The sequence below is a fragment of the Mustela nivalis genome (assembly GCF_964662115.1).
Source record: "Mustela nivalis genome assembly, chromosome: 4".
NCBI lineage: Eukaryota > Metazoa > Chordata > Mammalia > Carnivora > Mustelidae > Mustela > Mustela nivalis.
The window spans coordinates 139,907,215-139,934,239 of NC_139023.1; the positions used below are offsets into that span (position 1 = coordinate 139,907,215).

General features: G+C 40.4%; 2 protein-coding genes across 10 annotated transcripts in view; one reads left to right on the forward strand and one right to left on the reverse strand.

Moving 5' to 3' along the window:
- SH3D19 (SH3 domain containing 19) overlaps positions 1-27,025 on the forward strand; it is a 180,117-nt gene that overhangs the window by 23,083 nt on the left and 130,009 nt on the right. The window contains exon 1 of one of the 9 annotated variants that reach the window (XM_082728117.1): positions 19,376-19,398. The exons of the other annotated variants lie outside the window; for them this stretch is intronic. Within the exon in view, the coding sequence (XP_082584243.1) occupies positions 19,380-19,398 (19 nt within the window). The 5' untranslated portion in view covers positions 19,376-19,379. Of the gene's footprint in view, positions 1-19,375; positions 19,399-27,025 lie in introns of those variants that run through there. 9 annotated transcript variants of the gene reach the window in all.
- On the reverse strand, positions 7,713-16,487 carry PRSS48 (serine protease 48). The gene is made up of 8 exons (XM_082729144.1): positions 15,590-16,487; positions 14,673-14,717; positions 14,341-14,503; positions 12,565-12,932; positions 12,065-12,080; positions 11,783-11,987; positions 7,940-8,849; positions 7,713-7,733 (listed from the first exon to the last, which is right to left on the reverse strand). The coding sequence occupies exons 1-7, from the start codon at positions 15,630-15,632 to the stop codon at positions 8,574-8,576; spliced, it is 1,116 nt and encodes a 371-aa protein (XP_082585270.1). The 5' UTR covers positions 15,633-16,487; the 3' UTR covers positions 7,713-7,733; positions 7,940-8,573.

Below are 27,025 nucleotides of genomic sequence, written 5' to 3' on the forward strand. Positions count from 1 at the left end.
GTAGACAGAGAGGCAGGCAGAGAGAGAGAGAGAGAGAGAGAGGGAAGCAGGCCCCCTGCTGAGCCAAGAGCCCGATGTGGGACTCGATCCCAGGACCCTGAGATCATGACCTGAGCCGAAGGCAGCAGCTTAACCCACTGAGCCACCCAGGCGTCCCCCAAGTGATTTTTCTAAAATGTAAATTGACCTTGTTATTCCCCAGCACTTTGTACCTTGTATCCTCCCCTTAAAGCTCAGATTTCTTAATGGGGCCTCGGACTTTTTTTTCCTGGGAATTCCCAGATATATCCTGTATGCTTAGCTTATTTCCATGACTGGAAAAACAGTGTTTGTCCAAGAAAGATTTTTCTAGTCTATTTTATGAATTCACACGGTATTTGGTAGATGTTTTCCACTTATAGAGATTCAAACACTTGATGAAAAATATTGTGCAAAGTTGACTGGTGCAGGTTTTTTAAAAAAGATTCGAGAGCATTACGTGAATGGGGGAGGAGCAGAGAGGAGGGGAAAGGGGACAAGTAGAGCTCCACGAGGGGCTTGATCTCACAACCCTGAGATCATGACCTGAGCCAAAAACAAGAGTCGGAAGCCTAACGGACTAAGCCACCCAGGCGCCCCATTGACTGTGCACAGTTTTCAGCATGATCCAACAGCAAGGGTGCTCCTATTGTGATGCTCAAGGGATCATTCTTTCTTGGAAGAGCTTGGTTAGGCCTGATGAGCTGCAAAGAAAGGTAGATTGACATTCATTTTGTTTTGCTTTCTCTGTGACCTGCTTTCAGAAGTTTTAACATGTATCCATTTTAGATCTATCCATTTATTTGGCCTCTTTTAGTGACCTAACATATTTTTCCTTATGACCAACTCAGCAGCTTCTGAACAAAAGAATGTGGAAAAAAATACATTTTTAAAATACTGTCTCTGCAAGGTCCTTCATGTTAGGGCTCTATTTCAGAAGTAAAAATAGCTTCATTGAACTCACAGGGGGATAGGAGATTTCTCCTGACATTGAAATACTTGCCTTTTAAGATGAACTAGTGATTTTAGTTTTTAAAGCTAAATGTTTTCATTATTTAAAAAAATTCACTTTCAGAAAATTTCTTTGATCAACTGTTATCATGTCTTTTTATCTAGCCTAATTACATGGTATTATTAATAAAATGAATCCAATATCTCTCAACTCTGAGGCTTTGCAGGTTGTAACCACAACTTTGTGTTATTGTAAGCTAATTTTGAAAAGTAAGCTCAATTTTTTTTGTTTTGTTTTTTTAAAGATTTTATTTATTTATTTGATAGAGAGATCACAAATAGGCAGAGAGGCAGGGCAGACAGAGGGGGAGGGGGAAGCAGTCTCCCCACTGAGCAGAGAGCCCGATATGGGGTTTGATCTCAGGATTCTGGAATCATGACCTGAGCTGAAGGCGGAGGCTTAACCCACTGAGTCATCCAGGTGCCCCTCAATTTTTTTTAAAGCAAGGTTAAAAAAAAAAACAACACAACTGTGCATCTGAGTAAACAATTAAAAAGAAGTCAGAGGCATCTTGACCACATCCTTAAGCATGAGGAGTATAAAAGGTGGTAGTGATGAATACAGTGGTTTACAGTGGTTACATGGAGGATTTGAACTTTCTCTGTTAGATATTTCTGTAACATTTCTGTTGCTGGGGCCAGAACTCACAACCCTGAGATCAAGATCTGAGGGGGTGCCTCTCTCTCTTTAAATAAACAGTATTGGGAAACAAATTTTTAAAGTTTTTTTTGTTTTGTTTTGTTTTTAAATGAAGAGTTACTTGGTTTCCTCCTCCTTAGGGAGGAAACAGTCTTCTTATCAGGGTTAGAATAAGCTTCCTTCTGGCTACTTAAAATATTCTGCAGATTCTATGAATAAATCTAGGAATGCCTGAACAGCTTGAATTTTCTTTGGGGTGTAGGGTTAGAGGGGTGTGGATAAGAGGGTCCGTATTTTAAACATTCTTGTGGGTCTATTTCTCTTGTCTTGCCCTCTCTGAGCTCCAGACTGCCTGCTTGGTATTGGTAGTTGGGTTATCTAATAGGCTTCTCAAGTCTGAGATGAATGTATTCCTTTCCTGTTGCTGCTGTAACAAATTAGTAAAACTTTAGTGCCTTCAAACAACATGAATCTTTTGTCCCACGGTTCTGGAGGTCACAAGTCTGAAATCAGTTTCACTGGGCTAAAATCAAGGTGTTATAAGTCTGCGTTCGGTCTTCAGGCTCTAGGGGAGAATCGTGCTTTTGCCTTTTTTAACTTCTGGAGGCTGATCACACTCCTTGACTTGTAGCCCCTGGCTCTATCCTCAGTTCCAGCAGCATAGCATCTTTGCTCCTCCTTTCCTTCTGCTTCAGTCCTTATGTCTTCTGCGTTGTGGAGTAAACACCTCCGACTCTGACTCTCCTGCATTTGGTTTACAAGAAAATTTGTGATTCTGTGGGGCTTACCCAGATAATCCAGCATAAATTCTCCATCTCAAAATGTTTAACTTTGGGGCTCCTGGGTGGCTCAGTGGGTTGGGCCGCTGCCTTCGGCTCGGGTCATGATCTCAGGGTCCTGGGATCAAGTCCCACGTCGGGCTCTCTGCTCGGCGGGGAGCCTGCTTCCTCCTCTCTCTCTCTCTCTGCCTGCCTCTCTGCCTACTTGTGATCTCTCTCTGTCAAATAAATAAATCTTAAAAAAAAAAAGTTAATTATGTATGGAAAGTCTGTCTGTCTTTCTTTCTTTCTTTCTTTCTTTCTTTCTTTCTTTCTTTCTTTCTTTCTTTAACCAGGTAAGGTCACATAGTCAAAGATTCTGGGCATTACAACATTGACATCCTTGGGGAAATTCAGCCTACCACTGGATTAGGTAGCCCCTCAAATCTGTTCCTCTTCCATCCTTCCTTATTTCATTGAATAGTATGACCATTCTGAGGCCAGTAACCTAAGAGTCATTCTTGATTTCTCTTTTCAGGTCCTTCTCTTTCTTATCTTTGTATCCTAGTTACCATTCTCATCATCATCCACATCCAGTCCATCACATCATATCTAAATCCAATCAAAGTATTATCTCATTTTTACCCAACTGCATCTAGAATCTATCCTCTTCTCACTAATTTTCACGAAAATCAGAAGCTTTTAGCATTTTGGAGCCCTAGGCCCTAATCCTGTCTTACTCTTTTCACTCCTGGGTGTTCATAGTTAATTATGGAACAAGGTAGTGTGGGCGAGGTGTCATGTGCCACAGGACCAGACCCCAGTCACTTTCTTCCAACCATGTTGAGAGAGGAAGTGAACACTTATATGGTAGACGATGCCATGGAGAGAATTTGTGTCAGTCAAGGGTGATTATCCTGAATGACAATTAGAATTTCTTATTAAATATTTCAGTCTTTTTTATTCTTATGACAGATAATGTTTTTTCTCTTAATGTTGACAGTAGGGAATATAATCAGTCTAACCTCTGGTTATTTTGAGTGACTCCTTCCTCTTCCTCCCTTTCCTGAAGAAGGCATTTGTTTAATGAAATTCTCAGGTAGCTGATTTCCAGTATATAAATAAACTATGCATAATCAAATGTGGTGGGGAGAATAGTACAGATTCAGAATTAAGTCAAACATCTGAAAAGATAAAAGAGTCACTGTCGAAATAATCTCAAAGTGGGGCGCCTGGGTGGCTCAGTGGTTAAAGCCTCTGCCTTCGGCTCAGGTCATGATCCCAGGGTCCTGGGATCGACCCCCATATCGGGCTCTCTGCTCAGCGGGGAGCCTGCTTTCCTCCTCTCTCTCTGCCTGCCTCTCTGCCTACTTGTGATCTCTGTCTGTCAAATAAATAAATAAAATCTTAAAAAAAAAAAAAAGAAAAAGAAGAAAAATAATCTCAAAGTTCAGCCTCCACATTTTATTATTTTGAATTTTTTTTCCATAATGTCCCTAGATTTTGAGGGTGACTTCACAATTCAGTGAAATAAAGGAAAAATGGGTGATTACTTGAACTAGTCCATTTGTCATTAATAGAAGATCTGGAAATAGCTATATAATTTTTCCCCCACTTTTAGGGGAAAAATTGCTGATTGGATTTTCAGCAGCCTTATTGTACAGCTTTATTTGTTAAATGGGACCTTAAATCCCACCTTAGTTAAATTCCTCAAGATGTGAGAGTGAAAATTGGAGCATAAGTCAGATATTCCAAGGAATAAAGTATTCTACAAATTAAAATTGATTTTTAGAGCAGAAATGCTGCTGAGCCCCCCTCCAAAATAGAGTGTAAAGATGTCCCTGTTTATTTCTTCCCCATTTAGTCACTTGTGGTGTCATTGACTAAATTTGTTACCAGTAAGTACTTGACATTTTAGTTGTGTGAATACAAATGTTTATTGATTCCCCTCACCCCCACCCCGTAATGTATACCAGTTGCTGTTTCGTACTGGGTTAAGCTTTACATTTTGTGTGTTAGCATTTGAAACAAAAAATGTATGTAGTTAGTTTGAACTTTTTTTTAAAAAAAATACAGTTAAAGAATTATTTAGAAGATCCTAGAGTCCCAAATACATTACAGATGAATCATTTTTGTTTAATTTAAACAGAAGAAAAATTTCCCTGTTTTTTAAAAATAGCATTGAGATATATTTCACACATCATATAGTTCACCCATTTCCAGTTAATTTTTAAAACCATTTCCTAGGGTCCTTTCAGTCTGCTTTTTAGATAATTACTGCCTCTTTTTCTTAATCAGTAGACAAAAATAAGTGGGTTGAGGTTTATGAGAGAAGGGTATATCAGAATAGAAGGCAGATAAATCAGGGGCTCAAGATAAAAGTGAGATGAAGGGAGGAGAAGAACATTGGTCTGGGTAAGAAGGGAAAAAGACAAATGGGAAGTTAGATTGGTGTCTTAATGATGAATTACAAAGTAGATGGTAAGAAACCTGGGCTTGTGCTTTTCTTCACCCTGGTTTGTGGGGCCCTATTGTAAGGGTAGTGCATATGGGGACTAGGGTAGACAACAACACACAGCCTTATGGAATCCAACCTTCCTCACTGATGCCCCAGGATACTGTATGCAGCCCTCGTGTTTTGCTCAATAGTACTTTGGTATAAGATTCTTATTCCCTCTGCTTTTTGAACCCCCTCTCTGTTACCCTATCCCCTCATAGCCTCCACATACTCCCATGTGCTGCGGTATGGGATTTTCTGTTCTTCTCTTCTTTCATCACTCCCCTTGTCTTAGCCCTCCAGTGCCTTCTTGTTGCACTGAGAATAAAATTCAGAGTCCTTACCGGGGTCTTCCAGACTCCATAGGACCTGCCTTTGACACCCTCTCTGGTCATAGTTCGTCCCCTTCTCCCTCTTTGCCCACAGTGTTCCAGCATTGCGCTGACCTCTCTGTTCTTCCTCACATACACACCTTGCATACTTCAAACTCAGAACCTTTTACTCTATTCGATCTACCTGGAATGCTCTTTCTCAGGTTTGTCTGTTTGTTTGTTTCTTTCTTTCCTCCTTTATGCAGGCCTCTATATAAGGTCGACACCCCAGGGAAATTTCCCTGACCACCCTATCTAAAATGGAATCCCCCACTGTGATCCTCTATCTGCTGCTTCTCTTTTATTTTTATCAGACTTTCCCATACATGACATTATAATAAACATTTATTTTCCATTTGATTATTGTCCTTCTCCCCCACTGGAATGTAAGCTCCTTGAAGGCAGGCTTGATGTGTTGAACATACTGCATCTTCAGTGGCCAAAATTGTGCCTGGAACACCGGGGGCACTCAGTACTGTTGAGTGCATGCTGAATCCTATACGATGCATATTCACACTTCCCAGGAGAAGGGATCTGTTGGCTTGTCCAATGCTGAGTGCATCTGTCAGGTAAGGTTTTAGGCTACCTGCCCTATCTTCTCTGGGCAGCTGTTTAAGCAGGGGCTTGCTTATCACTGGTACATCCAACCAGTAGTGGCCAGGACAGTGAGGTCATGTGGTCCTCTTCTTTCATTATCTTATTCTTTCCCCTTGAATGGTCTGGTCCCTCCAGAAGTTTTAAGTTTCACCTCTTGGTTCATGAGAAGAATTTTGCCAGATCCCAAGCTGCAGAACAGGTCTTCTTGAGAGTCTGGAGAAATGATAGGAAGCAGTGTTTTGGCCTTCTTGACCTTCTTTATGTCCTTGTGCTGTGTTGTCCTGGCCCATACTTTTGTGTGCTTTCTCTTCCTGTTTGTTTTGATTTTAGTCTGTGCTTTCTCCTCTACTTCCTTTCTTGCCCCTTTTTTCTTTGTTCTTTTTTCTCAGTTGCTATTTTGCTTTGCCCTCTATGTCTTTCCAGCGGTTGCCTAATTTAAATTCTTGCCTACAGAAACCTTCCAGTTGGCCTGTTGTACGTGCTCTTTGCTCTCCTTCGTTTGCTATGACTGGAGAGAGACGAGAAAAGGAATGAGACTGAAATGTTCTTTTCTTCTTTTATTTAACTAATATTTGAAGGTCTATTTTGTGTAAGAGCTTGTGTCAGGTTCTGGGCCACCTTCTTGAACAAAATACCCATGTTCTTAGTTGGGGAAACAAAGAGGTTGAATATTATTCATTCATTCATTTGTTCAACAAGTATTTACTGCAACTAGGAGACAGTGGTTGGCAAAAACAAAAATTCTTCCATTTTGGTAAGTCAAATGTACTTCAACTAGACAATTACACAGACGAATACTCTATTAACAGCTGTGTTGCGTCCTACAAAAGAGGGCTCCATAATGCTATGAGGATATATACTGGGGGATTTGATATGCTCGGGAGAGTTGGGCACAGCTTCCTTGAGGTAGTATAGGGTGAGTTGAGATCCGAGGCACAGTAGGAATTAACTAGGCAAAGGCAGTAGGGGAGTGGGAATAGCAGATGCAGAAGCCCTGCGCTGAGAGGGGATTTGAAACATTTGAAGAATTGAAAACATGGAGAGCAGGGTGCCCGGAGGCTGAAGAAGTAGGCGGGCATCAGAGCCCGCAGGGCTTTGTCAGTCCTCTTAAGGACTTTGGTCCTTACCCTCTGAGCAAGGAGATGTCTTTGAAGTGCTGAAGCAGGGAAAATGGGGGGGGAGGGGAATGTATTAAAGAACCTTTATTATTTTTTTAATCTTTATTTTTAAAAAACACTCATCTGAATGCTGTGGAGAGTAAGTGGCATTGAGCATAGGTGTGAGTGAGGGAAAGGGCGTGGGTGGCAGTGGCAGTCAAGAAGAGAGATGGGGTTAACAGCTAGCAAGGATTTTAAGTTTCCAAACCTACCCTCATTTCCTATTAAAGGTGTCTGTTTATCCAAAAAGTTGTTTTTTGAAAGTTGACATACTCCGAAAGACACAGATGCAATAAAACTTAACGTTCACTCAAATGAGAAATGAAGGATGATTTAAATTAAAAGGGATGTGAATGAAATTGCACTCAATTATCTAGGATAAAGATAATAACTGAAATTGAGTATTTAACTTAGCTCTGAGCTCCTGGAAGCCTAGGTAAAGTAGGAAATAGTAGGTCATGGGATGGATTAGCAAAAAGAAGCATGCTAGTTAAGCAAGGGACGTTATCCTGTCCTTATTAAACATTTGAATATTTTATTATTGGAATAACATTAAACAACCTGGGAAGGTCTGGATTATTGAAACTTGAGATCATGGCATTAATCCATCTCTTGGTAGTAGGTCACATTGGTATTTCAAAAAGTTAAAATTTCAGAAAAACACAGAGCTGAATTATACATACACTTTTTTTTTTTAAAGATTTTATTTATTTATTTGACAGAGAGAGATCACAAGTAGGCAGAGAGGCAGGCAGAGAGAAAGAGAGGGAAGCAGGCTCCCTGCTGAGCAGAGAGCCCGATGCGGGACTCGATCCCAGGACCCTGAGATCATGACCTGAGCCGAAGGCAGCGGCTTAACCCACTGAGCCACCCAGGCGCCCTATACATACACATTTTTTATTTGATCCCTTGCAGAGGCAAAATAGTAGAGGAAGTGAGGAATATAGACAATGAAGCCGATAATGAAAACCTTGGACCCAAAGTAAACTTTTTTTTTCTTAAATTTGTTTCTTTTTGAGAGAGAGAGCATGCAAGCGCACAAGCGTGGGGGTAGCAGCAAGGAGAGGGAAGGGAGAAGCAGACTCCCCTCTGAGCAGGGAGCCCAATGTGGGACTGAATCCCAGGTGCCCCCAAAGTCAGCTCTTAATATATTTCCTTGAGGACTAACCCCTTTTGCCTTCACAGATACTTCCTTTCTTGCCTGCTTCTCCAGTAGCCATTTTATCTGTGTCCATAATTACTTATTCATAGAAGGCACCTTTCTTGCCTTGTAAGATTCATAGTCAGGGACAAAAAATGCCATGTACAAAACCGGCAGTCTCATTTCTCAGCTATTCACATTCCAACCACTAAAACATACTTTCAGAATAAAGAACCTTGAAACAAAGGAATTTCTAATTCTTTTAATGAAGTGCTCTAGGGTTCCCAGTGACTCTCTTGTGAGTTCTCTGCTCCTGGGGCTTAATCTCTCTGTGTTCCAACCCCGACCCTATACTTGGCCAGTGGCTTTAGCTATACTGTCTACTACTCTCCTGGTAAAATGTTAGGCCCAAAGGCACAGAAGGGTCCCAGGAGAGCCAGAAAGAGCAGTACAGTAAGGTTCAGGAAGTCAGAGAAGTCCAAAATATTGGCATCTAAGACCTCTGCTCTTGAGATAGTGGTCTCAATCCATTTTTGATAGTAGATAATACTGGTGTAGACTCCAGGGAGAGATTTAGCACAGCCTAATCCCCAGCTTACCAGTCCTAGTTGGGTCCATACACCGTTAATATGACATGACAGAGGTCCTCCAGAATCACCCTGAGGAAAGATAAGGGTCATGAGGGTAGTGAGAAGGGACCTTGAAGAGAAAAGTGGCCACAAGAGGTGGAGAGTTCCTTAAATGGGGCAATGGAACCCATGGTGCAGGAGAACCCTAGAGGGAGCTAGGCTTCTTACTGCATTAGGGGACGATCATGGGAATTCTAGAATCATAGAATTTGAAATTGGCAGAGATCTTAGCTAAATATATCAGTAGTTTCAAAATACTCACCTGTGATAAAGAAGAAAAATTAATGTGATGAATTTTTTCCCTAAAGGTAAATTTATTTCAATTTAATGAACAGTCCTTATATTTTTCTATTCTTAGGTTCTTATTGCCTTTTTAAATGTTAAAATAATCCTTTCTTATATAAAATAATAGTGATAGTAGTTGATGGTTTATCTCTCAATCTTGCTGTCTCTTTTCCTAACACCTTATTGAGATATGATTCATATACTATACAATTCACCCATTTAAAGTGTACAGTTCAGTGTTTTTTAGTATATTCACAATGTTGTTCAACCATCACCACATTTCCGTCACCCTTACAAGAAACCCCATACCCATTAATAGTCGCCCTCCTTCCTTCTCAGCCCTAGGCCAGCCGGTAATCTGCTTTCTACCTCTATGGATTTGCATATTCTGGACATATGAATCATAGGATATATGATCTTTTGTGTTTGACTTATTTCACTTAGAATACTTTTTTCAGGGGTGCCTGGGTGGCTCAGTGGGTTAAAGCCTCTGCCTTCAGCTCAGGTCATGATCTCAGAGTCCTGGGATCAAGCCCCGCATCGGGCTTTCTGCTCAAGCAGGGAGCCTGCTTCCTCCTCTCTCTCTCTGCCTGTCTCTCTGCCTACTTGTGATCTCTGTCTGTCAAATAAATGAATATAAATCTTTTTTTTTTTTTAAAGATTTTATTTATTTATTTGAAAGACGGAGACCACAAGTAGGCAGAGAGGCAGGCAGAGAGAGAGAGAGAGGGAAGCAGGCTTCCTGCGGAGCAGGGAGCCCGATGCGGGGCTTGATCCCAGGACTCTGAGATCATGACCCGAGCCAAAGGCAGCAGCCCAAACCACTGAGCCACCCAGGCGCCCCGAATATAAATCTTTAAAAAAAAAAAAAGAATACTTTTTTCAAGGTTCATCCTTGTAGCATCTATCAGTGCTCCCTTCCTTTTTATGGCTGAGTACTATTTCATTATTTGGATAGACCATATTTTGTTTGTCTAGTTATCAGTTGGTGGGCATTTGGATTATTTTCACTTTTTGACTATTATGAATAATGCTGCTATGACTATTCATATGTAATTTTTTTCTGTGGACCTGTTTTTATTTCTCTTGGGTGTATACCTAAAATGGAATTCCTTGGTAATATGGTAACTCTGTATACAACCTTTTGAAGAATAGTAATTCCAAAGCAGCTGTACCATTTTTCATTCCCAGTGGGAGTATGAAGTTTCTAATTGATCCACATCCTTATCAACTCTTGTTATTGTCTGCTTTGATAATAGCCATCTCAGTGGATATGAAACCGTGTTCCACTGTTGTTTTATTGCAAATAATGAATATACAGATAGGACATCTTGGCAGAATTAGAGAAAAGTATGTGCGTGCATGTGTGTGTGTGTGTGTGTGTGAGAGAGAGAGAAGAAGAAGAAGAAGAGGGAGAGAGGGAGGAAAAGGAAATAAAACCTAAGTGGTCATTCTAGGACTAAAAAACAAAATACGTGAAAATATGTAAAGAAAACTTTCACTAGATGACCCTAACACTGAAACATAGATGACAGGAGAGAGGCAATGATCTTGAATATAGATTAATTTATAAGTATCCAATTTAAAGAGGAGAGAAAGGTAAAAAACAAAACAAAACAAAAAAACAGTATCAGACAGTGTGAAAATATCAAAAGATGTAACCTACACTTTCTGTTTCAACTAGACAGAGAAAAGAGACAATATTTGAAGAAGTCATGAATGAAAAAATTCTCAAGTTTTGGTAAAAAATAAAAGAACAGATTAAAAAAACAAAAACAGGGGCGCCTGGGTGGCTCAGTGGGTTAAAGCCTCTGCCTTCGGCTCAGGTCATGATCCCAGGTCCTAGGATCGAGCCTCGCATCGGGCTCCTTGCTCAGCCAAGAGCCTGCTTCCTCCTCTCTCTCTGCTTGACTCTCTGCTGACTTGTGATCTCTGTCAAATAAATAAATAAATAAAATCTTTAAAAAAAACCAAAAACCAAAAAAGCAAAAACAACGAATCCTAAATAGGATAGATACAAAGAAAATCACTCCTAGCACATCATATTCAAACTCCTTGTTTTTTTTAAAAAAAAGATTTATTTATTTTAGAGAGCGAGCGCATGCGCATATGCAAGGGAGGGGCAGAAGGAGAGAGAGAGAGAGAGAATCCCAACCTGACTTCCCCTGACCTGAGCCAAAACCAAGAGTTGGATGCTTAACTTAACTGAGCCACCCAGGTGCCCTATCACATTCAACTTTCTGACAATCAAATGTGAAGGTAATTGTATTGAAAACAATCAGAGCAAAACAACACATCACACTCAGTGGAAGAAGACATTCTTCATTGGACAGTTATGATCAGGAGACAGTGGAATGACATCTTTTGAGTGTAGAATGCAATGTTCTTTTTTTTAAGAATGCAGTGTTCTTACTTAAAAATAAAGTTGGCAGTTCTATGTCAACTTCTAAATATATTTGTAAAAATATACAAGTCCGTGAAAACCCCAGTAACCAATGGTTAGCATTTCTCTAGATCAAAAGTGGAAGAGAATTAAATTCATCAGTAATTCAGCATAACACAAGAATTATTGTCAGAACCTTTGTCTCCTGATTCCCAATCTACTGTTGTTTACATACAGGAAAACCCAGATCAAAATTAAAGTCTCATATTAAAAAAAATTCAGAGCAAACCCTAACCTTGCAACTGTCCTTCATTTTAGCTATATCACCAGCACATATTTCATCGTCTTGGATGACTGGCATTGATTCTGGCAGCATGGAACCAATTGGGTTGTAGAGTCGTTCACAGACCTGACGGTCAAAGACGGGTACTTCTGCTTCCTGGAGAATGGAGGGAGAATCAGGATCTGTAAAGACAGACAGGAATGAAAGGAAAAGCAATCTGGAAAGTTGCAAGGGCGACTTTCATTCATGATTAGCAGAAATGTCTGTGGGAATCCAAAAGCAGAATATAGTCACTTTGCAGTCATATTTGCTAATGCAAGAATATTTTTGGTAAATTTAATCTTAATGGGTAGTTCAAAATTATTTCAGTTTGTCCTAAGGTTTTTCTGATGTGCCAATGTGGGGTATTCCTCGTGTTCTAAATAAAGAGAAATTGGGATACAGTTTGATTCAGTAAAGATAAGAGTATTTGAAGTCCTTCTTTTCCCATTTTTCTGCTCCCAGATCATTTCTTGTCTTGCGTTCATGCCTTCTGGGAAAGAGCTGACCCAACACTTTAAAAACAGATTTTTAAAACCACTAGACTCTTCCAGGCTTTAGATCAAGTTTGTTAACCTTTGTTTCAAAGAAGTAATTATGTGTTCAAATTGTTAGTATCTGCTCTTGCAGCTGTCGCTAGACTCTAGGCAGGATCTAAAAGTAAATAAAATAAACATAGTAAATGTGAAAAAAGATATTTTATTTGAAGACTTATAGATAATATCAATGGTTGGAGTTTATTAAAAAATATTTGCCATAGTATTGGTATGCATAGAATGCAAATGTTCTGGAGCAGGTACAAAAAGAGGATGATGGATAAAACAACCCCCCCCCTTTTTTTTTTAACCCATTCTCACCTTCATCGTCCTTAACATTTCCCCATCCAGTCACCCAGCAAGAGGCTGGAATTTTCAACTGCTTTGTGATCCGGGGCAAGCAGATGGGCAGGATGGAAGAAGTAAAGGTGACTCTAGAGACCAGTTTCAGCAAGGCGATGTCTGCAGTAGTACGTTGAGTTTGGGGATGGGTGATAATTTTGAACACACGATGGTTCACACTTTGACTTGTCTGGTCTAGCTGAATGGATCCCAGCTGTACATTATAAAACAAAGGAATCCAGCTCCTAAGGGGAATAGAAAAGGGAGAATAAAAATGGAGCATCCTAGGTGCTACAGCTGGGTGAGAACAAGTCTCTAGGGAAGAAAGGGTGGTAATAGACCTAGAATGAACCAGGCTTCTTTCAGCTTGGTTGATTTGTTGCTGTTTCTCCTTTCCTCTCTTCCTAATCACTTTTCTTTTGTTGTCTCCTGTCTCCATGGTCTCTTCTTACATGCTTTATGGCCAGAGTTTTGTCCAGTATTCTCTTCCATTTTCTTGGGAATTCTCTTCTGTGTTGTGTCCCCTTTCCCCCCCTTGATTCCATGTTCTTTTTCTCTCCTTGATTTTACTGAAGCACATTCTCCCAAGGCTTCCTGAGAAAATGTGCATGAGAGGTAATATTTTTGCTGCTTTGTATATTTGAAAATGTCTTGTTTCTATCCCACAGTTGATCAGTAATTTGTGTGAGGGTAGAATTCTGGGTTGGAAATAATTTTCTCCCAGCATTCTGAAGTTCTTGCTCTATTTCCTTTGAGCTTTTGGTATTGTTCTTGAAAAGTCCTGCCGTTTTGTTTTCTATATATATTACTTATCTGTTGCATAACAAGTTATCACAAATTAGAGGCTTAAAAAAATAAACATTTATCTCACAGTTTCTGTGGGTCAAGAATCAGGTGTGACTTAGGTGGGTGCCTCCAACTCCTCTCTCACGAGGCTACAGTTGAGCTGGGCTGCATTCATCTCAAGGCTTGATTCTGGGAGGATCTGTTTCCAAATGCCCTTATGGTGGCAGGCCTCAAGTCTTCACTAGCTGTTACAGGCTGGAGATGTCAGTTTCACATGAGCCTCTCCCTAGAACTACTTTCCACATGGCACCTTTCTTCTCTTACAGCAGTAGCCCTGAGCGAGAGAGCTCAGATTGTGTTTGTGATCCAGAAAAGCTCAAGACAGTTCCCTGGCTGATGTTTAGGAAATAATTTGGCACAAAGTAGGAGAAGTTTCTAATATAGTGCCTATCTCTGTCATTTCTTTTTCTACCTCTATGTCCTGTCCCTCGTCCAAGGTGATGTAGGGTTTCCTTCTGCCTCCTTCTCACTTTCTGTGTTTTGTATTTGTTTTTTCCTTGTTTTTTTAAGATTTTATTTATTTATTTTAGAGAAAGAGATTGCAAGCAAGGGGAGGAGCAGTGAGAGAGAGAGAGAGAGAGAATCTCAAGCGGACGGAACAGAACGCTGAGCACAGAGCCCGACTTGGGCCTCAATCTCACGATCATGACCTGAGCCTAAATCAGGAGTCAGACGCTTAACTGACTGAGCCACCCAGCTGCCCCAGCCTGTCTTACCACTTTCATTTGTCTGTTGGTTCATTCATGAAGTCATTCAAGTATTTACTGAGAATCTGTCTTCATGCTAGTCACCAGAACTAGGACTCACATTTTTATGCAGTGTGCTGCTGTCAATATCCATCTGTCACTGACGAGAGACCCTCCACAGACATGGTTCTCGCCCACGCGCACGCTGACTTGCCAAGGCCAGTGCCCTTCAACAGCATCCTGGCCACCCACAATACGGCCTGAGTATACAGGTCGTCCACACACTAGAGAGAGAAGAGAGATGGACATGTAGAACCTCAGTGTCCTGCTCCTCAGGTCCTCATCTTATCATCCTCAAACTCCCATCTGTTCCTAGGACCTGAGTCCTCTCTTGGCTCCAGCCTCCATCCTATCCCAGTTCCAAACCCAGCAGTCCAGGTTGAGACCACTCACCTGATTGCAGATTTTTCTTTTCAGGGGAAGAGCTTGGGCAAGACCCTAAGACAAACACCATATTGTTAATATACAATAATGCATTTTATGTCTAGATTCATTGAATGATGAAGCTTTCCACACATTTTAATTTCTCAGATTTATATTAAAGGCCAGATTTTTATAAATGTCTGCCCATTAGTGAGAATCTCGAAAATTACATACTTAACCTGCCTTCTTTAGCAGCATACACAGAACGTAATTTAACTTTTACTGGAAGATTCAGGATTGTCATCAGGAATATCAGACATATTAGGTTTAAACACAATGATGTCTTCAGGCGCGTTTGAGGTTAATGAGCTGTTTTCTTTATCTGAATTGGCATTTTATAGTATCTGTGTATCTTTTCTGCTACCTGTTACCTTTCTCCTGCTCTCAGCCTACCCTGATTTTAAATCATCGTGGGCCAGAAAAATAAGTGAACAAGCTTATGCCTGAAATCGCTCAGAATTCCTGTTCCCTCTGCTTAAAATGCTCTTTTCCTAGATGCTCCTCGCTAAGTCACTCAGCTCCTTCAGGGCTTTGCTCAAATGATTCCACAGTGAAACTTCCTTGACTACTCTATTTAAAATTACACCACACCTCCTGCCCTGCACCCCTGCTGCCCCTTTCATTTCATAACATTTAGGACTTTCTAACCTGCTTTAAAATATATGTATTTAATAAATGCCGTGATTACAAGCCCCACGAGGGCAGGGGTCTTTGTTTACTGCTTCCTGAATAATATCCCCTCAGGATTTCCCCAGGACACACTCTTCGTAAGTAATGTCCCATAGTGAAGTGTCCTATTATTTTATATGATAACTTTTTCAGCCAAAAACTTCTACCCCCAACCCCCCATCCCCCCGCTCGTGTCCCCCTACCCCTCAGAGGCTCACCCAGTAGTAGAGACAGTAGGAAGGTGCTGGCAGCAGGGCCCATGTCTTGGTCCTCAGAATGAGCACTTTTTGTTTCCAAGGAGAGGCCAGCTGGGGGGTAGCCAGAGAAGGGGGACGGGACAGCTTCTGCTCTTGGATGTATTTCTCTGGTCCACCCTCTGCTCGTCTTTGGTTTTCACCGCAGAGCCAGGCAGTGAAGGGGTCAGACTTCAGAAATGCGTAGCAGGACCCAGGGGGAGGAGCTGGGGCCTGAGGCGCCCCCTACTGTCCAGGGAGAGCAGGATGTCTGGGGATCCTGCTTGTGGATTGGAGGATGTTTGTGGATTGACATAGATGTCTGCACAGGGCAAGTCAGAGGGCATCAGAAGGAACGGGACCCTTGCTCTAGCAAGAAAGTGGAAGATGGACAGGATTCTTCAAAAGCAAGAAACGGAAACGAGGAAATTACCTAGTACCTGGCTAATTTTTCCCAAATTTTTTTGGTGGTTTTGTTTTGTTTTCTTCTTTGTCATGGTGTTATCAGTTCTTGGCCTTTAGGCTAAGATCAAGGGTAGCATCTTTGTCACAGTGTTAGCCATTGAATATAGGGCAAGTCAGATTTTCTGGGAAGTAGATTAAGAGATTTGTGTGCAGAAGTTTATTGGGGAGTAGTCTAAGGATCAACACCTTGAGGGGTGAGTGGGGACAGAAGCAGGAAGGAAGCAGGATTGGGCAGAGGGAGAGTTGGACTGTAATTCATTTGCATAAGGGCCACAGCCAATCTCACAAGTTGCTCTGGAGCTGGGGTGGCTCTTCAGAGATGTCCTGAGTGGAGAAAAGAAGGCTGGGCCTTTGGACTTTAGTATGATTGGATGTAGGCTGCTGGAAAGGAACGGGCATTACCTTGGGTGAAGTGACTCTGTTGACAATTCTTGGGATAGAACTTAGCCGTGAGCTAAGAGAAGCCAACACTCCTGGTTGCTAAGAGAATGAATACTTTAGTCCTGAAAGGGGATCTTGGGTGCCATGGCACAGCATCTTCTACAGAATTCTCTGTGCCTTTTATGTTTCTGGTACCACCTATTTATAGGGTACTAGGTCTGTGGAGATAGAATTCACTGAACTTTTAAAGCATGTTATTACTCTCTCATAGCTCAAACTCTTGGGAAGTTTGAAAGAAACACATGAATAATTAAATAATAGAAGACCAAAAAAGGTAGCGATTTTGGTAAGGTTTATTCAGTTGCAACCAACAAGACTCAGACTAGCATAAGTAAAGAGGGGATCGCTTTAAAGATACTGTTATGGGCTGAAATGTGCATCCCCCAGAATTCATGCACAGAAGTCCTAACCACAGAATGTGGGGTACCTAGAATGTGACCATTGAAGACAGTGTCTTTAAAGAAGTAATTCAGGTAAATGAGGTCATTAGGTGTAGGCCTTAACCCAATATAACTGGCGTCCTTACACAAAGAGGAAATTTGAACGCAGACATGTACGAAGGGGAAATATGGCTATGTGCAAGCCAAGGAATGTCTTTTAGGAGGATAGAGCCCTGCTGACACCTTGATCTCAGACTCATCTTTAGAACCGTGAGAAAAAAACTTTTGTTTCTTAAGCCACCCAGTTTGTGGTACTTTGTTAAGGCATCTCTAGCAAAAAAATACAGCTATCTATGGAACAATAGGGAGATCAGAGTAACAAAGACATCTGGAGCTATCATAGGACAGATCTGGATGGAGACCAGAGTAGGAAGGTAGCTCGAGATTCACGATAACTCAGAAGCTCATCATGAGAGTTCAGGATCTTCATTCGGGTCCTCTGCCAGTTGTATGGCTCAACCATAGTCCATGACTTTTCTTTCTCTCCACTATACTCTGCCCAAGTTTTTCCTTATTTTCATTTCAAATTCCCAAGAATTTGAACAGATGGTCTTATCTTGTCAGGGCATAGTTCCTTGGCTATGAACTTCTTGTGTTCGGTGTGAGTGCCCTTTTGCATGTAGCAGGGAAGATGAGGATGCAGAAATGTGGCCAGCTTAGCAGAAGGGACTGTTGTAGTGGGACACAAGCCAGATTCACTGTATCTCAGGGTATTCCAGTTTATGTATGGTATCCACAGGAAATGGTACTATTTAGTCAACTCATGTAAGTGTAGCTTTTTAAGAAGATCTCGGGATGAGATTTGCCTTCAAGTCATGTTTGGAATAAAGGTAGTCCTTTGGCAAAGACACCAAAGCTCTGGACAGGTCTTTCTGTTGATTTATCAAAGGAACAAGAATTTGACCAGACCCTTTTTTTTCCTCTGGGAGACTTAGATCTAGCTGTCCTAGATCTTTGGACTTTTATATCCCCGGATAAATCTGAAGTCGCTGGTTAACTCTTTAGAATTAGTAGATTGCTTACGCATCTCTTCTTTTCCCTTTTGTTTAAATGTCTTACAAAAAATACATAGTTTATTTTGGTTCCAGTTTAGTTAGAAATAAGCTTTACTGGAAGTAGCTAAGACACCAGCTCCTTCCTCTGAAAACTGGAAGTGAAAGGAAAGTATTAAGTAGTTATCTTGCTTTTGCTGTCCAAATGGTGGTTCAGAGTAAAAAACAAACAAACAAACAAAAAACAAAAACCAACAACAACAAAAAAAACAACCAGGGGGCTTAGTTGATGAGAGGGAAGAATTTCAGTTAATAAATGTGCTTGGACTGATGGAATTTGAAAATCACTGCCCATCATAAGATCCTTGATTCGGGGGATGATTATCAGAAGTGGATAGTTTCAGATGAGAACTTGATAGAGTCCTCAGTCTGCTACCATTTGAATCCTCTGATCAATCTGAGCATCATGAAAAATAGAAAAAAGGCAGATGTGTGTCTCCTGATACGACAAAGTATGAAGCAATATTCAGTGACGTATTCAGATAAAAAAAGGTGAAACCCGAGTCTCTAAAGCTGCTTCTACTCATAGCACACAGAGAGGATAAAGAGTAAGTTTATTTTATTTTATTTTATTTTATTTATTTTTTTTAAGATTTTATTTATTTATTGGTCAGAGAGAGAGAGAGTGAGAGCGAGCACAGGCAGACAGAATGGAAGGCAGAGGCAGAGGGAGAAACAGGCTCCCTGCGGAGCAAGGAGCCCGATGTGGGACTGGATTCCAGGACGCTGGGATCATGACCTGAGCCGAAGGCAGCTGCTCAACCAACTGAGCCACCCAGGCGTCCCAAGAGTAAGTTTAATAATCAAATACAGAATGCAGGACATTATATAAAACAACAAACTGATGATTTCTTTATAATAAGCAAATGGTATGAGAGTAAAAAGGGATGGAAGTTCCTTTGGATGAAAAGAAACTTAAGAGACATAAGTATGTGTGGCCCTTGTTTGGTTTGTAACAAATCAACTTTATTTACTTGTCAGAGAGAGCTCAAGCAAGGAGAAGTGGAAGGTAGAGAGAGAAACAGACTTCTTGTTGGGCAGAGATCCCGATGCAGGACTTGATCCCATGACCCTGGGATCATGACCTGAGCTGAAAGCAGACGCTTAATCAAATGAGCCACCCAGGTGTGTAACAAACCAACTTTAAAAAGACATTTTGATACAGTCAAGGATATTTGATAATGAACTGGGTATTAGATAGTATCAAGGAATTATTCTTAGTCTTGATAGGTGTGATAATGGCATCGAGTTATTGAAGAAAATGTCCTCTTTTTCATTTCTTCTCTTTGTTGTTATTTTTTAAAATTCAGGCATAATTGACATACGCTGTTATATTAGTTTCAGGTGTACAACAGAGTGATGTGACATTTTTACATCATGCAGAATGGTCACCACAGTAAGTCTGATTATTATCTGTCACCTTACAAAGTTAACACAATATTATCAACTGCATTTCCTGTGCTTTATGTTATATCCCCATGACTTTTTCATAGCTGGAAGTTTGTACATCTTGTTTTTCGCTCGTTTTGCCCCCTACCTACCCAAATCCTCCTCCTCTCTGGCTACCACCAATTTGTTTTATATCTTTGAGTCTGAATTTAGTTCTGTTTTGTTTGTATGTTTATCTTTTATTTTCCACATATGAGTGAAGTCTTGTGGTATTTGTCTTTGACTTACAATTAGCATAATGCCTTCAGAGTTTATCCAAGTTGTCATGGATAAAATTTCACTCTTTTTATGGCTGCATAGTATTCCATTAGATAGATAGATACAGACAGACAGATAATCACATCTTCTTTATCCATTTATCCATCAATGAACACTTAGATTATTTCCATATTTTGGCTGCTGTAAATAATGCTGCAGTGAACATAGAAGTACATATGTCTTTTCGAGTTAGTGTTTTTGTTTTCTTCAAAATACCCAGTAGCAGAATTGCTGGATCATACGGTAGCTCTTATTTTTAATTTTTTTGAGGAACCTCCATACTGTTTTCCATAGTGGCTGCACCAGTTTACATTCTTACCAACAGTCCACAAGAGTTCCCTTTTCATATCCTCACCAGCAGTTGTTATTTTTTTCTCTTTTTGATATTAGTCATTCTGATAGATATGAGGTGGTAGTTCACTGTGGTTGTCATTTGCATTTCCCTGATCATGAATGATGTTGAGCATGTTTTTATGTGCCCATTGGCTAGCTGCATGTTTTCTTTGGAAAAATGTCTGTTCAGGTTCTCTGCCAATTTTTAAATTGGATTGTTAGGTTTTTGTTGTTGTTGTTGGAGTTCTTTATATATTTTGGATATTGACCCCTTATCAGATATGTGATTTGCAAGTATCTTTTCCCTTTCAGTAGGTTGCTTTTTTTGTCTTTTTGATGGTTTCCCTTATTGTGGACAAGCATTTTTTTTTTTAAATGTAGTCCTATTTGTTTTGTTTTTGTTTCCCTTGCCTTTGAATTGAGGTCCAAAAATATATTGCTAAAACTGATGTCAAGGAGCTTACTGTCCATGTTTTCTTCTAGGAGTTTTATGGTTTGGGGTCTTACTCAAGTCTCTAAACCATTTTGTGTTAATTTTTAGATATGGTATAAGATAATGGTTCAGTTTCATTCTTTTGCTTGTAGTTGTCCAGTTTTCCCAGCACCATGTATTGAAGAAATTGTTCTTTTCTCATTGTCTATTTGGGCCTCCTTTATTGTAAGTGACTATACATACGTGGGTTTATTTCTGGACTCTCTGTTCTGTTCCATTGATCTATGTGTCTGTTTTATACCAATACCATGCTGTTTTGATTACCTTAGCTTTGTGGTATGGTGTGAAATCAGAAAGTGTGATACCTCTGGTTTTGTTCTTTTTTCTCAAGATTGTTTTGGTTATTTGGGGGATCTTTTGTGATTCCATACCTATTTTAGAATTACACTATTTTTTCAAGGAATGCCGTTGGGATTTGGTTAGGGATTGCATTGAATCTGTAGATTCGTTCGGGTAGTACGAACATTTTAGTAACATTAATTCTTTCAATTCATGAGCACAGAATATCTTTTCATTTCTTTGTGTCTTCAGTTTCTTTAATCTGTCTTACAGTTTTCAGGTTATAGGCTTTCACCTACGTCAGTTAAATTTATTTTATACTTTCTGATGGTATTGTAAATGGGATTGTTTTCTTGAATTGTTTGTGATAGTTTGCTATTAGTTATAAGAAACAAATTTTTATATATTAATTTTGTACTCTTAATTTTATTGCATTCATTTATTAGTTCTAGCAGGTTTTTAGTGGAGTCTTTAGGGTTTTCTATAGATAGGATCACATCATCTGCAAATAGTGGCAGTTTTACTTCTTTACTAATTTGGATGCCTTTTATTTCTTTTTCTTGTCGGATTGCTGTGGCTAGGACTTCCAGTACAATGTTAAATGAAGTGGGGAGAGAGTCTGTTAATAATTTGCTTTATGTTTTTGGTGCTCTTGTTTTATTTGCATATATATTTATAAATGTTATATCTTCTAGCTGGGTATCATTATGTAGTGCTCCTCTTTCTCCTGTTATAGTATTTGTTTCAAAGTCTTTTTTGTCTGAAATGAGTATAGCTACATCCGTTTTCTCTTGGTTTCCATATCCATTGAATATCTTTTTTCATACCTTTACTTTTAGTCTGTGTGTGTCCTAACTTTTGAAGTGAGTCACTTGTAGGTAGTATATGAATGCATCTTGTTTTATTTTTTTTTTAGTGCACTCAGCCATTCTCTGTCTTTTGATTGAAGATTTTAGTCCACTCACATTTACATTACATTACATTACAATAAGTATATACTTATTGCCATTTTGTTAACTGTTTTCTAGATGTTTTTATAGTTTCTCTGTTTCTTTATTCTTTTCTTTCTGTCTTCCCTCTGGCTTGACAACTCTCTTTAGTGTTATATTTATATGATTCCTTTCTAATTTTCTTCTGTGCATCTACTCTAAGTTTCTGCTTGGTGGTTAGGTTCACATATATAATCATTTGTGTGTAAAAATCTATTTTAAATTGGTAATAACTTAAATTTGGACACATTCTAAAACTACATTTTTAAACTCCCCATCCCCCCTAGATTTTGCTTTTTGTTTGTTTATTTTGTTTTTAAGATTTTATTTATTTATTTGACAGAGATCACAAGTAGGTGGAGAGTCGGGGGTTCTGGGGGGGAAGCAGGCTCCCTGCTGAGCAGAGAGCCAGATTCAAGGCTTGATCCCAGGACCCTGAGACCATGACCTGAGCCAAAGGCAGAGGCTTAACCCACTGAGCCACCCAGGACCCCTGCATTTTGTTTTTGATGTCTCTTTTTACATCTTTTTATTTTATGTATTCCTTAATTATTGTAGTTTTTGTTAATTTTACAATTTCTGCCTTTCAACCTTATTAGTAGCTTTGTAAGTGAATAATCCACTACCTTTACTACGTATTTACCTTTTCAGTAATTTTTTTTAATTTTTGTATGTTTCTTGTTATTAATTAGTGCTATATCTGTTTAGTTTAAGCCTTTTACTATTTCTTCTAAGGGTAGTTTACTAGCCTTTGGCTTTTGCTTATCTGGAAGATTCTTTATCTCCAAATCTGAGAGATAATCTTGCCTGGTAGAGTATTCTCAAGGTATTCGTGGAAATTTTTTCCTTTCAGCACTTTGAATATGTCATGCTACCCTCTTTTGACTTGCAAAGTTTTTGCTGAGAAATCTGCTGATAGGCTTATGGAATTTCCCTATATGTAACAGTTTGTTTTTCTGCTTTTAATATTCTCTCTTTACCTTTAACTTCTGACATTTTAATTATAATGTATTTTGGTTTGGTTTTCTTTGGTTTCATCTTATTTGTAACTCTGGGCTTCCTGGACCTGCATTGCCTGTTTTTTGTTTTCTTTAGGGACGTTTTTAGCCATTATTTTCTTCAAATAAGTTTTCTGTCCCTTTATCTCCCTGTTTTCCTTTTGGGACTCCTATAATGTGGATTTTGAGAGAGAGAGAGAGTTTAAGCAGGGGGAGGGCCAGAGGGAGAGGAAGAGAGAGAATCCCAAACAGACTTTGTACTGAGTGCAGAGCCTGATGTGGGACTTGATCCCAAGACCCTGATATCATGAACTGAACCAATCTTGTTAAAATTCTCACTGTGTTCACCCATTCTCTTGAGTTAGGCAAGCATCTTTATGACCATTACATTAAATTATTTTATCAGATAGTTTACTTACTCAGTATCAGCAAGGCCTTTTTCTGAAATATTGTCTTATTCTCTCATTTGGAACATATTTCTGTTTCCTCACTTTATTTGACTCTCTGTGTTTGTTTCTGTATAGTAGGCAAACATCTACCTCTCTCAGTCTCGAAGGAATGGCCTTATGTAAGTATCCTTTTCATTCAATCTTGCTTTAGCTATCGGTTGTCTCTGAGCCTTTATGATTGCCTAAGCTACCTGAATTGTTTTTGATGTTCTTCCATTGTAGAGAGTGTGCCAAGACCTGTTTGTAATCAAAGCACCTGCTGATTGGAATCTAGACTCTCAAGCAGCTGCTTCAAGTATGCAAATATGTATAGTCCTGTGGGACCTCAGCTGTAATCCTAGCTGATCTTTAGATTAGTAGATTGGTGTGGGGGGGGGTCCCCTGGGTGACAGTTGCAAAAATTGGGGCTTCAGATGAGTATATAGGCTCCTTTCTGGGAAGTCTCCTTGACTCTAGTGAAGCTAACAGGGTGTACAAGGATGATGTCTCCCTGCTTGTGTTCCCTGGGACCACTCCTTCGGGAAACCTGCCTACCCTGCAGGCTGAAGCTTCAGGCTAAGTGAATGGGTTTTATTCACGGAGAGACTGGAGTTGTGTTTCAGTGTGCTGTCTGTGTAGTGCCCTGGGGGTCGGAGCCTGCCCAGAACCGCCTTTCCAGTTGTTATACAGTTCTATGGAGCTTTAGAACACCAGTCCTCTTGGTCACCAGGGCCAATCAAGGGTGTCTCTTGTGTGAATTGCATGTATCTGCTGGCTTTATTGAGTCAGTTGGAGAGTGTAGGGGCAGGGCACGGTCACTGGCTTCAGAAAGGCAGTGGGAAAAATGCCTTAATGGCATTTTGCATCTGTGGGCTTCAGTGATTCACTGAAAGTGCCTTTTCAGTTTGCCCCCTTTGGCTTTGGGCCGGCAGCAGGAGAATGCCACGACTGTTCACAGTCACCAGCCCCAATCAGGGGGCAGGAGAGTGTTGCGTTTGCCCACACTCACAGTCTTAGAGAGTGGGAGAGCTCTGTGATCTTGCCTGCCCCAGCCAGGGAGCCAACGGAACATTTCTCCTGCCCTCATTTGCCAGCCTTAGCAAGTGCTGTGACTTCTTGCCCTGACCTGTGCCAGCAAAGCAGCAGGAGGATACTGCATTCATTCTCACCTGCCTGTGCTAGCAGTAGTGGCCAGTAGTGCTCTGGTGAGCATCTCTGCTGTCTCCCACTCCTCCAGCCAATGCCCCGAGATTAGCAAATGAATCTCTGTCACATATAGCATAGGCACTTTTCAGATTTGTGTCTCAGGGCCCTCAAGATTACATGTGAGCCCTCTGAGAGGGGAATCTAAGTTTCCTCTAACACTTTGGGAACCCCAGCCATACCCTCACTGGTTTTCCAAGGCAGATGTTTTGGAGGCTTTTGTCTTCCTGTGGATAGCAGGGGTAGATTGCCAGGTATGGGGCACCAACCTCTCCCTTGCCCTGAGAGGAGTGCCTGTTTGGCGAGATCCCTCCCTGTTGTCTGTCACCATGCCAGGGGTGGGGTTGTTTATGAGACCATATCTCTATCTCTCCTGCATATCTTGATTGCTCCTTTTATCCATTTTTGGGGAGAACAGTTCATCTAGTTTTCAGGTCTTCTGTAGAGGGAAGTGATTTGTATGTTGTAGCTTTAGATTTGTTGTGTCCATGGGAGGAGGGGAGTTTAGGATTTTTCAGTGCTGCTGTCTTGGATACTCTCCAGAAAATGTTCCTTTTTAAAGAGTTAGAACTTATGAGTCCTTTTTAAATCTAAGCTAATTTTTATTTTCACTTTTTATTATTACTATTTTTAAAAAGATATTTATGTATTTATTTATTTATTTGACAGAGAGAGGGAGAGAACAGCAAGAGAGGGAATACAAGCAGGGGGAGTGAGAGAGGGAGAAGCAGGTTACCCTCTTCTACACCCCCCTCTCCGCCAGTCAGGGAGCCTGATGTGGGGCTCTATCCCAGGATCTTGGGACCATGACCTGAGCCAAAGGCAGACGCTTAATGACTGATACACTCAGGTGCCCCTGATTTTTTTTTTTTTTTTTTTTTAAGATTATACTGGACAGATGCACTCTGGTTCTCAACCCACAATGACTATTCTTTGGTTTTCATGGGGACGGCTTTAAGATCTTAAGCAAGTCACTTTGTTCCTAAGGCCTGTGTTTTCCTATTCTGTGAAGGCATTGCAATCAGTTGATCTCAGGTTCTTTACAGATGTAACACTGAATTATACATGGCTAATTTATCTGTTTATTTATTTACCTTTGTCTATGCCCCAGCTGTCCCTCTACAATTATTTTCTTATTTTTGGTGTAGCAGTCAGCGGACATGTTGGTGTGCCATTTTACTGCTCCCTTTCTTCTCAGGTAAGGAAGTGCCAGGGACTTGGAAGCCTCTAGAAACTAGATGCCAGTGGCACTCCAGAGACTTCCTGAGATGGCTCTGGGAGCTTTCTTCCTTTCTCATTCTGCTCTGTTTCCAGGTCTTAGATTCTGTATTCCCAGATCATTACCCTAGTAACATTAGAATGCTCTTTAAGTACCTGTGCTCTGCACGCTAACTGCTGGTTTGGAAAAGGGGCAGCAGTGTGATGGTAGTAATAGGAGCTTTATCACTTGCACGTAGCTGTGGCCAACTTAGAACTTTTACATCTTTGCAAAATAAAAATAATAATACCCCACAAGATTTTTGTAAAAATAAAATGAGATAAAGTCAGAGTTCTTAGGGGGTGCCTGGGTGGCTTAGTCGGCTAAGTGGCTGTCTTTGGTCTGGGTCCTGATCCCCAGGGTCCTGGGATCGAACCCCACAGTGGGCTCTCTGCTCAGTGGGGAGTCTGCTTGTCCCTCTCCCTCTGTCTTCTCCCCCTGCTTGTGTGATTGAGAGCTCGCTCTCTTTCTTTCTCTCTCAAATAAATAGTCTTTTATTTAAAAAAAAAAAAAAGAAAGTACTTAGCTTGGGTTTGGCCTATTTAAGGATGCAATAATAAATAGTAGTTGCAGTTTTTATTGTTGTTATTAAACTAATATCTCCCTTTTAAGTGCTAACTTAATTCTGGACAAACAACTCATCTCTGTGATGGCTTAGATTAATGTTGATGGTACCTGTGGATAAGAATGTCTCAGCATTGGCTCTATTGGCATTTGGGGCTGGATGATTGTTTATTGTGGGGTGCTGTCCTGGGTATTGTAGGATGTTAAGAAGCATCTCTGGCCTTTATTTTACTGGCTGTCAGGAGTACTACCACCTCCTGTCGTGAGTATTGCCAGATGTCCCCTGGGGGGCTGAATCACCCTCAGTTGGAAACCACTGTGGAAAGTGGGGATGCCATTTCAGGGATGCAGTCTTCTCTTGAGCATCTGAGAATAAAACAGGGACAGCAATAGATTTGCAAGTTTTTGTAGCTTTTTGTCTGTATTTCCAGGAAGAGCAAATGGATTCCGTTGTCTCTTTTATAATTCAACCCATGAGATTGATGTATTTTATTGGAAAATGAATAAATCCCCTTACAAAACTATCTTTTAAAGAATCATTGATTACTCTGGCATTTTGCCTTTTCTGTCACCGCCACAATAGACCCTAGGCCTGTTAAAAGATCCAGTCTGTTCTCAGTTCTTGAACTTGTACAAGACATTTTTAGTCCACCTTTAGTTCCACTAACCAGTGTGTTCTAGCATTAGTCCATAAACTTGGCATCCATTATTTCAGGGCTAAGCCCTGGACAACTTTTTAGAGACACCCTTTTCCTCTTCCCAGCGTTTTGC

Excerpts from the sequence above, each read along its gene's own strand:
- PRSS48 (XM_082729144.1), bottom strand. The coding sequence starts at position 15,632 with ATGGGCCCTGCTGCCAGCACCTTCCTACTGTCTCTACTACTGG. Across the intron at positions 12,933-14,340 it reads GCAGCACACTGCATAAAAAT|GAGCTGGATTCCTTTGTTTT; the intron begins GTGAGTCCTAGT and ends TATTCCCCTTAG. Across the intron at positions 8,850-11,782 it reads AAATGAAGGACAGTTGCAAG|GGTGATTCTGGAGGACCTCT; the intron begins GTTAGGGTTTGC and ends ATCTTTCCTCAG.